A 12,831-nucleotide genomic window follows, 5' to 3' on the forward strand; every position below is an offset into this window, starting at 1 on the left:
AGTAGTCTTGTGACCAAGTTCCCCCCATTTTTATATATTTTATTTACTTAAATTATCCTGACAATAAGAATCTTCAAATAAAGTTGGTTTTTAAACTGAGATATAATTTGCATATCTTACAATTCACCTTTTTAGGGTTTATAATTTACTGGTTTTTAGTATAGTCACAAGGTTGTGCAAGCCTCTCCTCTATCTCATTCCAGAATATTTTCATCACCCCAAAAATTAACACCATACCAGTTAGTAGTCACTCCCCGTTTTCCCCTCTCTCTAGTTTCTGGAAACCACTAATCCACTTCCTGTCTCTATGGATTTGCCTATTCTGGACATTTCATATAAATGGAATGAGACAATATGTGGTTTTTATGACTGGCTTCCTTTATTTAGCTTTTTTCAAGGTTTATACATGTTGCAGCATCTATCAGTCCTCCGGTCGTTTTTATTTCTGAATAATATTTCATTGTATAAATATGCTACATTTTGTTTATCCATTCATCAGTTGATGGAACATATGGGTAGTTTCCACTTTTTGGTTACTACAATAAATGCTTCTATGAATATCTGTGTTCAAGTTTTCGCATGAACATATGTTTTCAATTTTCTTGAGTATATACCTAAGAGTAAAATTGATGAGTCATATGATAACTCTATGTCTCATTTTGGGGGGAACTGGCAAACAGTTTTCCACAGGAGCTCAACCATTTTACATTCCCACCAGCAATATATGATGGTTCCAATTTCTCCACATCCTTGCCAATACTGGTTATTTTCCTTTTTTTTTTTTCTTTTTTAAATTCTAGATATCCTAGTGGGCATGAGTGGTATCTCACTGTGGTTTTGATTTGTGTTTCTCTAATAACTAACAATGTTCAGCATCTCTTCATGTGTTTATTTGCCATTTTCTTTAAAGAAATGTCTATTCAAAGCCTTTACCAATTTTTTCATTGAATTGTCTTTTTCATTATTGAGTTCTAAGAGCTCTTTATATATTCTGGATACTAGATCCCTATCAGATATATGAATTGTAAGTTTCTTCTCTCATTCTCTGGATTACATTTTTTACTTTCTTAATACTGTTATCTGCCTTACAAACTTTTTAATTTTGATAAAGTACAATTTATCTATTCTTTCTTTGGTTGTTTTTTCTTTAGGTGTCAAATTTAAGAAACTATTGCCTAATCAAAAGTCATGAAGGTTTATACCTATGTTTTCTTCTTACAGTTTTATAGTTTTAGCTCTTACATTTCGATCTTTGATTGATTTTGAGTTGACTTTTTATATGGTATGAGATAGTGGTCTAAATTTATTCATTTATATGTGGATATCGAGTTGTTCCAGCATCATTTGTTGGAAACTCTATTCTCCGCACCACCACCACCCCTGCCATTTTGTTGTCTTGGCCATTTGGAATGTAAACTAGTACAGACATTTTGGAAAATAGTATGGTGGTTTCTCAAAAAAATTAAAAACGGGACTACCATATAATCCAACAATCCCACTACTGGGTATATATATCCAGAGAAAATGAAATCAGTATGTCTTAGAGATAACTGCACTCCCATTTTTATTGCAGCATTATTCACAATAGCCAGGATATGGAATCAATCTAACTTTCCAGCAACAGATGAATAAATAAAGAAAATGTGGTATATGTACACAATGCAACACAATCCAGCCTTTAAAAAGAAGGAAATCCTGTTATTTGTGACAACATGGATGAACCTGGAGGACATTATGTTAATTGAAATAAGCCAAGCACAGATAGAAAAATACTACATGATCTCACTTATATGCAGAATCTAAAAAAAGTTGAACTCATAGAAGCAGAGTAGAATAGTGGGTACCAGGGACTCGGAGGGTGGGGAGGAATTGGGAAGATGTTAATCAATGTATACAAAATTTCAGTTAGGCAGGAGAAATAGGCTCAAGAGATCTACTGTACAACAACATGGTGACTATACTTAATAACAATGTATTGTATACTTGAAAATTGATGAGTACATTATAATTGTTCTCACCACACACAAAAAAATAAGTGAGTTAATGCATATGTTAAATAGCTTGATTTATCCATTCCACAATGTATACATATATCAAAACTTCACATTGTACACCAGAAATATATACAATTTTTGTCAAAGAAAATAAATACTTATAATTTTTTAAAAAGAAAAGAAAATGAATTTACCACTAGGTGTATGTGTTTATTTCTGGACTCTCAGTTCTGTAGAATCAATCTACATGTCTGGCCCTTGGTCAGTACCACACTGTGTTGATTACTGTAGCTTTGTAGAAAGTTTTGAAACTAGAAGTGTGAGTTCTCCAACTTTATTCTTCTTTTTTGAGATTGTTTTGACTATTTTGGGTGCCTTGCATTGCCATATGAATATTAGGACCCACTTGCCCATTTCTGCAAAAAAGGCAGTAGGAACTTTGATAGAGATTGCATTGAATCTAGATCAATGTGGGAGTACTCCCATCTTAACAATATTAAGTCTTCCAATCCATGAACATACAATGTCTTTCAATTTCTTTAATTTCCTTCAAAAATATTTTGTAGTTTTCAGTGTGAAAGTCCTGTACTTCTTTGGATGAATGTATTTCTAAGTACTTTATTCATTTTAATACTATTGTAAATGGTACTATTTAATACTTAATTTTCAGAATATTCACTGCTAGCATATAACAATCCAACTGTTATTTGTGTGTTGATCCTATATCCTGCAAACTTGCAGAACTAATTTATTAGCTCTAATGATATTTTTGTAGATGCTTTAAGGTCTTTGTATAAGATCATGTCATCTGCAGATAGAGACAGTTTTATTCTTCCTTTCCAATCTGGATGCCTTTTATTTCATTTTCTTGCCTAATTACCCTGGCTAGAACTTCCAATACAATATTGAACAGACGTGGCAAGAGAGGGCATACGTGCATTGTTTCTGATCTCAGGGGAAAAGCTTTCTGTCTTCCACTATTAAATATTATGTTATCTGTGGGTTTTCAAAGATGTCCTTTATCAGGTTGAAGAAGTACCCTTCTGTTTTTAGTTTGTTGAGTGACTTTTGGCTTTTTGGAGTTTTTTTTTATAGGTGTTGGATTTTCTTAAATGCTTTTTCTTCATCTGTTAAGATGATCACGTGGTTATTTTTCCTTTATTCTACTAATATGGTGTATTAAATTAATTGACTTTCATATGTTGGGCCAATCTTGCATTCCTGGAATAAATCCCACTTGTTTATGATGTATAATCCTTTTTATATGCTGCTGAATTTTGCATTGCTAGTATTTTATTGAGGATCTTTTCCATCTGTATTCAAAAGGAACATTGGGCTGTAGGTTACTTGTCTTGGGATATCTTTGTCTGGTATCAAGGTAATAATGGCTTCACAAAATGAGTTAGGAAGTATTTCCTCCTCTTCTATTTTATTCTTTTTTTTTTTTTTTTGAAGAGTTAGTGAAGGATTAATGTTAGTTCTTCTTTAAACATCTTTAGAATTTACTAGTGAAGCCATGTGATCACAGATTTTGTAGGGGAAGCTTTAGTTGTTATAGGTCTATTCAGATTTTCTGTTTCTTCTTAGTCAGTTTTCATAGGTTGTCTCTCTAGAATTTGTCCATTTCTTCTAGGTTACCTGATTTGTTGCCGTACAATTGTTTATAGTATTCCCTTATCACCTTTTTTTTCTGTAAGTGAGTCGTAATACTCCCTCTTTCATTCTTGATTTAGTAATTTGTGTCTTCTTTCTTTTTGCTTGGCCAGTCTAACTAAGATTTGCCAATTCTGTTGATATTTTCAAAGAGCTAACTTTTAGCAACATTGGTTTTCTCTAGTGTGCCAATAAGGTCTTTATTCAATGTGCTAAATTTTTGATGTCTACTTTATTTGATTGCTGTAAATTAATGTTGCAATTCAACCAAACACCTCAGTAATTATAGAACTACCCTTATCTCAACTGTAAAGGGATAGAATATTATAGTTTGAAAAGCAGAGACCCTAATCCATTCATTGCTCTGAGTCCTTGGACAAAATTCTTAACGTTTCCAAGCCTCTGTTTCCTCATGTATAAAACGGAAATAGCAACACGGACATCTGGAGATGTTGCAAGTATTACATGGGAATGTATAAAAAGCACTTTATGACCCAGGGCCAGGCATTTGGTGTCTACCCAAAGAAAGCTGACTGTCTGCTTGACTGTTAAATTACGTGGTGCCTATAAAGGCTTCTATGTACTTTGTAACATACTATATAGTACTGTATAATGTACTATGTTGGTAATCACTCCATTCACCTCCCTTGCCCACTCTACCCCCATCTTAAAAGCTGGGTATGGCCTGGATCTTCCATCATGTCTCGGTGCTGCCTACCCAGGGAAATAACTGTTGCAGGGCAGCCAGCAGCATCAACACCTGGGCCTACAGCACAGCCTGCCTCTTTTGTTGAGTTCTTTTTTCTTTTTTTTTATTTTATAAACATACAATGTAGTTGATTTTTGTGTCCCTTTACCAATTCTTCCCTCCCTCTTTTCCTAAGTTCTTGTCATCAAGTTACTTGCAGCATGGGGAGATAAAATGGCCCCTAAAAAATATGAGTTTCTCAAGGACATCCCCAAGCAATCATTACATGCTAATAAATATGTGAAGAATAAATGAAAAAACACTAGAGGAAGCTATAAGCTAAGGGATCGGTAATGATCATTAGCCCGGCTTCCTCTCTAAGTGGCTAATAAGAGGCCATGCCAGTAGAGTAAGTCACTTAAAAGTTAGTTTTTTCCTCAGACTAGGAAGTGAGATCTGCGTACACAGTTTAGGTGGGTGTGCCTATGTATATGGGCTATTTGGAATAAAATGTAACAGGATAAGGTAGGAGAATGAAAGGTGAGGCCAGATTATCTTGGAATATTAGGAGAATTAAAGAGTCAAGGACTGAGCAGGACATCTTTGTGGCTATAAGATAAAGAGAAGACAGGAAAAGATCTAAATGTGAAGAAACTTACTGCACAGCCTTTTTGGCCAAGACTTTTCTAACAGTTGCAAAAATTGCTTAATTAATAGAATGTCCAAAAAAGTGGCACATGGGCAAGCACTCTTCTTCAGAACAGTAGGAGAGACTATGAGAAAAAGAACAAGGGGTGGGAGTGGGAACAGAGAAAAAGAACCAGAAAAGCGCTTTACTTCTGATTCACAGGTTAAAAATTATCATTCTAATATCAAAGTAATGAGGAAGAAAACCTTTTTCACCCCAATGTTTCCTGTATATATTTTAGTCAAGAAAATCTGATGCTAAAAACAAAACAAAAAAAAATCATAATTCTGATTTCTTTCATTTCAGATCTCATCTGTATATCAGAAAGTGCCACAGTAGAACGAACAAACCACATAAGGACTGTCCAGTTCTGAGCCAAAGCTTGATAGGATGCTAGTGCTAAATTATCAGACAAAATCCATCACCAACCAAAACTGGCTACAAATAATTCCTCTTATACACCCAGCTCCTACCTATGTATCTTGAATGCGAGCAAGTTCAGAAAAGAAAAATTATTTCTGTCAGTTCTTTGAATGTGGTTTTGAAGAAAATAATAATAATAAAGTAACAGCAATAAAATGAACAGCTGGAAGGAGGAAAGCCAGCGTGAAAAACAACAGCTGAAAAAGTTCACACACACACACACGAATAAGAATCAACCTATTTTATATATCAAAACATTTTAATAGAATATTGGCTATAGAACTTTAACCTTGCGTTCTGGTAAATTAATGAATTACACATCCCACTAGCAAAACTTCCCTAACTTATAAGATTATGGTTGAAACATCAAAATTCTCTTAATCATTTCATCACCTTTTAAAAAAGAATATCTTTTTGGCTTACAGTTTTCTGCTTCAGCTTCTATCCAAGGGTTTGCATTTTCGTACAGGAGAAAACTAATGAGAGTGAGCATGAATTTGGATAAAAATTGGTACATTTTTAGATGCTAAGATAGAGAAATTAAAATGCGATCACATTTAACAAAAACTTCTGATCTACTTCTGGTCAACTTATATAATTGGGATTAGGCTTTTACTTTATCTCTAGGAATCTGAAATAAGTATGGCAGAAACATCAGGTAAATAGGCAGTGGCTTTAACATAGTCTTAAGTATGTGCATAGTCATAGGTGCATGAAATAAAATAGGCTAATGAAAAAAGTAAAATGGTCTAAAACCAGATCATGGTTGCACAGCTCTATAAGTAAATCACTTAACTGTACACTTAAAATGAGTGAATTTTATGATATGTCAATTACATCTTGATAGAACTGTTTTAAAATACATCTGGTAAGGTGCATACTGTCACATGCACAACTCTTTTCACATATGTATGCACCCATATGACCACCACCCAGGATCAAGATATAAAACACAAAGTTCTCTTGTATGCAATCCTAATTATTATCACAACTCCCCTCCACAATAGTGGTTAATACTAGTTTGCTTTCTAGCACCTTGATTAGTTTTTTCTATACTTAAATTTCAGTATGAAAGGAATCAGTACAGTATGTACCCCTTTATATCTGATTTCTTTTATTCAACATAATGTCTGTGAAACTCATGCAAGTTGATGCTGATATCAGTAGTTTATTCTTTTTTATTACTGTGGAGCATTCCACTGTATGAATATTCCACAATTTGTTTATAAATTCTCTTGTTAAAGGACATTTAGATTGTTTCTAGTTTAGGGCTATTACGAATAATGCTCCTAACCTATGAACATTATTTTAGATGTCTGTTGGTGGATATCATGCAACCGTTTTTCCAAGGTACATAGCTAGGAGTAGAAATGCTGATTCAAAAAAGGAAATATTTACCTTAGGTAGTGCTGTGGATTGAATGTCCCCCCAAACTCACTAAAGCTTGATCCCCATTGTAACAGTGTTAAGAGGGTGGGAAACCCAATATGGTATTTGAAAAGTAAGACCTTTACGAAGTGATTGGATCATCACAACTATGCCCTTGCAAACGGGTTAATCCATTCATAAAATAATGGGTTAGTGATTTAATGAGCTATCAGGGAGTGGTTCTGATGGCTTTATAAGGAGGGTGAATGTGCACATTAATGCTCTCCTGCTCATGCCATTCTCGTCATGTGAGACCCTGCATTGCCATGGGACTCTGTAGGTAGTCCCCACCAAGAAGTAGTCCCTCACCAGACACGCCCCCTGGACCCTGGACTTCGCAGTCTCCAAAATTGTAAGAAATATATACTGTTCCTTTAAAATTACCCAGTTTCAGGGCCGGCCTGTGGAGCACTCGGGAGAGTGCAGCGCTTGGGCCGCAGGGTTCAGATCCTATATAGGAATGGCCAGTGCGCTCACCTGGCTGAGTGCGGTGCGGGCGACACCAAGCCAAGGGTTGCGTTCCCCTTACCGGTCACAAAAACACACAAAAAAAAAAAAAAAAAAATTACCCAGTTTCAGATATTCTGTTATAAGCAACAGAAAACAGACTAATACAGGTAGAAACTACCATGAAATTTTCCAAAATGGTTAAACAAACTTACCCTGCTACTAACAATGTCTCAATGTTTCAGCTGTCTCACCTCCTCACCAATAGGCGGTATTGTCAATCTTTTTAATTTTAGCCATTCTGCTAAGTGTGTGTAGGGGTATCCTGGTATGGCTTTAATTTACGTTTCCTTGATTAAGAATGAAATTGAGCACATTTTCATACATTTATTGACCATTTGGATATCAATCTTTGGTGAACTGCCTGGTCAAGGTTTCTGACCATTTTTGAATAGAATTTCTGTCTTTTTCTTATTGCTTATAAAATTTCTTCATTCTGGATACAAACATTTTATCAGCTATATGAACTGCAACTATTGGTTCCCAGTCTGTGGCTTGCCTTTTCTTCCTCTTAATGGTGTTTTTGATATTCAGTAGTCCATAATTTTAATAAAGTATAATTTATCCATAGTTTCTTTTATAGTAGTGCTTTTTACGTCCTGTTTAAGAATTCTTTGCTTATCCCAAGGTAATAAAGATATTCTCCTATGTTTTCTCCTAAAAGCTTTATTGTAGTACTTTTCACATTTGAGTCTTTGACTATTGTTCAAATTATTTTTATATATATTGTCGAGATCCATTTATTTCCCCATAAAAGTATCCACCTGAAAAGGCACTGTTTATTGATGAAACTATCCCTTTCCCACTGAACTGAAGTGGCATTGTGGCCATAAATCAGGTGACCAACGATTTTATGCATGAGTCTGTTTCTGGACTCTGTTGCATTCTATTGTTCTATTTTATCCTGGGAAATGCCACTGTCTTAACTACTGAACTTTTATAGTAATCTTGAACTAGGGAGCATTATAATGAACAGTTTAACTTCATGAGCTATTCTGGTAAGAGAGAAAAATGCCAAAAATGAACTCTTTCAAGTATTATGTGTCATCATATGTGTTTGAAGAAAATAAGTTCCTTAATCAGTAGAATGAAAACCTGAATATTTTTCACCACATAAGGCCTTCAAAATCTGCATGATCTCTTATGTTCGCTACAGGAAACCGTTCAACTCCAGAATGAAAACCACTTACCTGAGTAAGGTAGATGGTATCTTTAAATGTACGTAATGGATCTGTGCTCTGGGGAAGTGTGAAGTGAAGCCCAGCCTGATGCAACATTTCGTGGTTACCGTCTGCATGATGCTGTCGGTGAAGTGAAAATTTGCTCTTGAAAGACCAGTCCTCCTTAGATGAAACCTTTTGCATAAAGAATGAGAGTTACAAATTGGAAAGTCAGCAGTAACACTACTTTTCTCTAAGTTCCTGGCAAACCTGAGAAGTACTCTACACAAGGGATAAGAGCTCTAGATTTGTTCTGGAGCTCTCATTTCTTATGTGTTTTTGCATCATACTCGTTACTGGTGAAAGACTAGCCTGTGCAAAGTTAAATCACAAAACCACGATCTGGCAGCTACCTCCTCCCTTATTCAAGCCTAGAAAGTTACATTAGGGTATTTTTCTCAAAAGTCTTGCCTTATCAAAACATATTTCTGGTGTTTGAAACATTCATTATGTGTATTTTAAAGTATTATTTCATCTATTTAGGTAAATATTTTATCCATTATTAGTTTGTCAAGACTGAACAATAGACTGACCATTTTAACACATTCTGTTAAAATGGTCACAACTATTAAATAGTAATAAAATGGCACTATAATGACAGTAAATGCTTTACAGCTTGCTCATATTGCTTATTTGTTTCTCAGGGATTGCTAAACATAACAGATAGGCCCATGTTTAATTTTCATATAGCTGAAGACACAACCAAATAATGACAGTCCTCTCCCCTAAGAATCAATCTTAATTTCTGGCTACATTTGAATCCAGAGTTTTAATCCAAGTTACACAGATACTTTGAAAAATTATACTCTGCCCCCCACCCCAAAAACCTGAAAATTAAAAAGCTATATCCCTATTAATAAAGAATGACATAATTCCCGGTAATCATGTAATACACGAGCAAATCACCTTAAAAAAAAAAAAAAAAAGCTATTCTTTGAGAATTAATTTATAACAAAACATAAAAAATATACATTAGCCATATTTAATCTGGAAGTTTTTCCAAATTATACCTATTTTTCCAAATTGCCACCGTCAGAATCATAGAGAATACTAAGTATTCCAATTATTTATTTAAAAGAGATATTCATATTCACAATAATCCTGTACATATGTTAGAGGCATAAACCTTTACCAATAGACTTCTCTTCTTTCTATACTTCCTCCATTTTAAATTCTGAAACACACCTTTGGGCTTCCCAGACCTCTGATTGGTAATTATTTAATTTAGCCCATAATCAGTGTAGTGGATTGAATGTTCCCCCAAAACTTAATTCGCACTGTAACTGTTAAGGGTGGGAAATCCTATTATAGTGATTGAAAGGTGGGGCCTTGAAGAGGTGACTGGATTGCAGGACCACGTGGTAGTGAATGGATTAAAAATGGTGGTCAGGGGAGTGGTTCTGAGGGCTTTAAAAAGAGAGTGAATGAGTTTACTCTGCTCTTACTGTTTTCTCTCTCACTCTCTCTGCTCTGCCATTTTCTCAGTGTGATACCCTGCCATCACTGTCACCACCATGGAGACTTTCACCAGCTGTGTTCCCTGGACTTTGGACTTCCCAGCGTCTGAAACTGTAAGCAATAAATTTTGCTTTCTTACAAAATTACCCAGTTCTGGGTATTTTATTATAAACAACAGAAATGGACTAATATAATCAGTAAACCTAATCTTTAGTTATATAGGAAGCTTTTTACTTTCTTATAACTCTGACTAGGAAGTTTTTAAAATTTCACATATAACCATGTTTACCAGAAGGAAAGTGCTAGGCAAAGTTCTAACTGCTTTCAGAATATTAACTCATTTAATACTCATAACAACCCTATGAGTAGGTACTATTATCACCCTATTTTATAGATGTGAAAACCAGGCACAGAAAGGTTAAGTAACTTGCCCAAGATCCAAAGTTAGTTAGTGCTCCAGCCCCTTGTTCATTAAATCTAGAAACATCTGAAGAAAATAAAACTTTCCTATAAACCCCACGGTTAGAATGGATTATTTTAATGGTAATAATAGTTTACATTTTATGGGTTCTCACTATGTGTTAGGAACTGTGCTAAATGCTTCAATGTATTAATTAACTTAATCTTTATGCACAAACACATACACACAGGCATACCTAAATGCATACCTGCACACACACACACACACACACACACACACACACTTATGAGGTATGCACTATTAACCCCAATCTACAGATGAGGAAACTGAAATTCAAAAAGATTAAGTAATTTGCCCAAGGTAACAGCTAACAAGTGGTGACTCTTGCATTCAATCCAGTTTTGTTTATTCCAAAGCCCAAGCTTTTAATCTCCATGCAATATTGACAATCACCTGCTGAAAATATTATTTCATGAAAAAGTAATATATCCCAAATTAAAGAAACATTTTAATAGACTCGTTGAATACATGAAAAAAACCTAAGAGTCTAAGTTTTATGTAAAGTTAATCTTTTGGTTTCTTTTATTTCCAAATTTCCTATTCAAATTCTCAACTAAGCAATGTAGCTTAAAAAGAGATGATTAAATCAAGAGATAAAGATGGTTCATAATGGGCAGAACTTTTTTTCACCTTTTCCTGTTTTAAAATGTAGAATTTAGTATCTCTGAACATCATCAGGCATTTCACAAAAACATGGCAATTCCATTATTTTAAGAAGGTGAATAGAAATGCTAATAGATTTGAAGAAAAGGTTAGCAATTTCTAACACCAACCTTTCTAGTGTGGTGAAAAGAAAATGTATCAGCTCTGGAGTCAGACAATAAGTTTGAATCCAGATATGCTACTTATTTACCCAGGTGACATGGGTAGAACTCCTACCCTGCACTGCTTTGATTTCTTCCTGGGCTCCAGTCAACATGGAGGTGTTGAATTATTGCTAAATAAAAGAACAGGTACCTGTACAGAGCATCTGCTTAGTAAATATTTTTGCTTCCTTCATTCCTTCCTTCCCATTCTCAACACTTATTCCTGCCTGAGTCAGGCAGGATACTGAACTTTATTCTCCATTTTGAAAAAACAGTATTACCAGAAGATTAGCCCCACAATTTGGAAATAATAATAATAAAAAAGGAGATTTCCCATTCCATAATGTACATATGTTTCAAAATGTCATGTTGTATACAATAAATATATACAGTTTTGTCAGTTAAAAAGACAAAGGGTTGAACTAAGGTTATGATGTTATTAAAGTTAAAACCACAATATAATTTCAGTGTGTAGAAACAAATATAGTTGTGTTCAGGTGGAGAAATTGAGAAAGTTTGAAATTGTCTTAAAATATTTTTTGTGATTACCTTACACAAGTTATGGGGAGAGGAGACCACACAATCATTTCAGTAGATGAAGGAAAAGCATTTGACAAAATCCAACAATCTGTCATGATATGAGTAACATACTAGTTGAGTAACAAATAGAAATAAAAGGGAACTTTCTCAACCTTATAAAGGGCATCTTCAAAAACCCTATAATTAACATCATTGTACATGGGAAAAGACTACAAGGTTTCCCCTTACAAAATAGAACAAGTGAAGGATGACTGTTCTCACCACTTCTTGTTCACATTGTACTGGAGGTTCTAGCCAGGGCAATTTGGCAGGAAAATAAAATTAAAAGCATCCATAACAGAGAGGAAGAAATAAAACTATCTCTATCTGCAGATGACCTAATCTTATGTAGAGAAAATCCTAAAGTACCCACACACACACAAAAAAAACAATTAGAGGTATTTGCATTTAGCCAATTTGCAGGATACAAGCTCAATATACAAAAATCAATCATTTTTATATACTAATAATGAGCAATCTAAAAATAAAATTAAGAAAATAATTCCATTTACAATAGCACCAAAAAGAATAAAACACTTAGGAGTAAGTTAACGAAACAAGTGTTTGTACTCATACACTGAAAACTATAAAACGATGTTGAAAGAAATTAAAGAAGACATCCCATGATCATGGGTCAGAAGACTTAATATTGCTAAGATGGCAATACTCCACAAACTGATCTACAGATTCAACAGAATCTCTATCAAAATCCCAGGTGGCTTTTTTGAAGAAATTGGCAAACCAATCCTAAAATTCATATGGCAATGCAAGACACCCAGAATAGTCAAAACAATTCTGAAAAGAGTAAAGTTGTAGGACTCGTACTTCCTGATTTCAAAACTTACTGCAAAGCTACAGTAATCAAGACAGTGCATAGTGGTATAAAATACGACACTGGAACAAAAC

The 12,831-nt window shown here is 34.5% G+C and overlaps 1 protein-coding gene across 2 annotated transcripts in view; it reads right to left on the minus strand.

Annotated features, from left to right (window-relative positions):
* Positions 1-12,831, minus strand: part of MANBA (mannosidase beta) — a 98,466-nt gene that overhangs the window by 9,459 nt on the left and 76,176 nt on the right. For both annotated transcript variants that reach the window (XM_063108250.1, XM_063108249.1), the window contains one exon: positions 8,572-8,736. In XM_063108250.1, coding sequence (XP_062964320.1) covers positions 8,572-8,736 — 165 coding nt within the window. The remainder of the gene's footprint in view (positions 1-8,571; positions 8,737-12,831) is intronic.

The sequence above is a fragment of the Cynocephalus volans genome, chromosome 9, assembly GCF_027409185.1.
Source record: "Cynocephalus volans isolate mCynVol1 chromosome 9, mCynVol1.pri, whole genome shotgun sequence".
In the NCBI taxonomy this organism is placed as follows: Eukaryota; Metazoa; Chordata; class Mammalia; order Dermoptera; family Cynocephalidae; genus Cynocephalus; species Cynocephalus volans.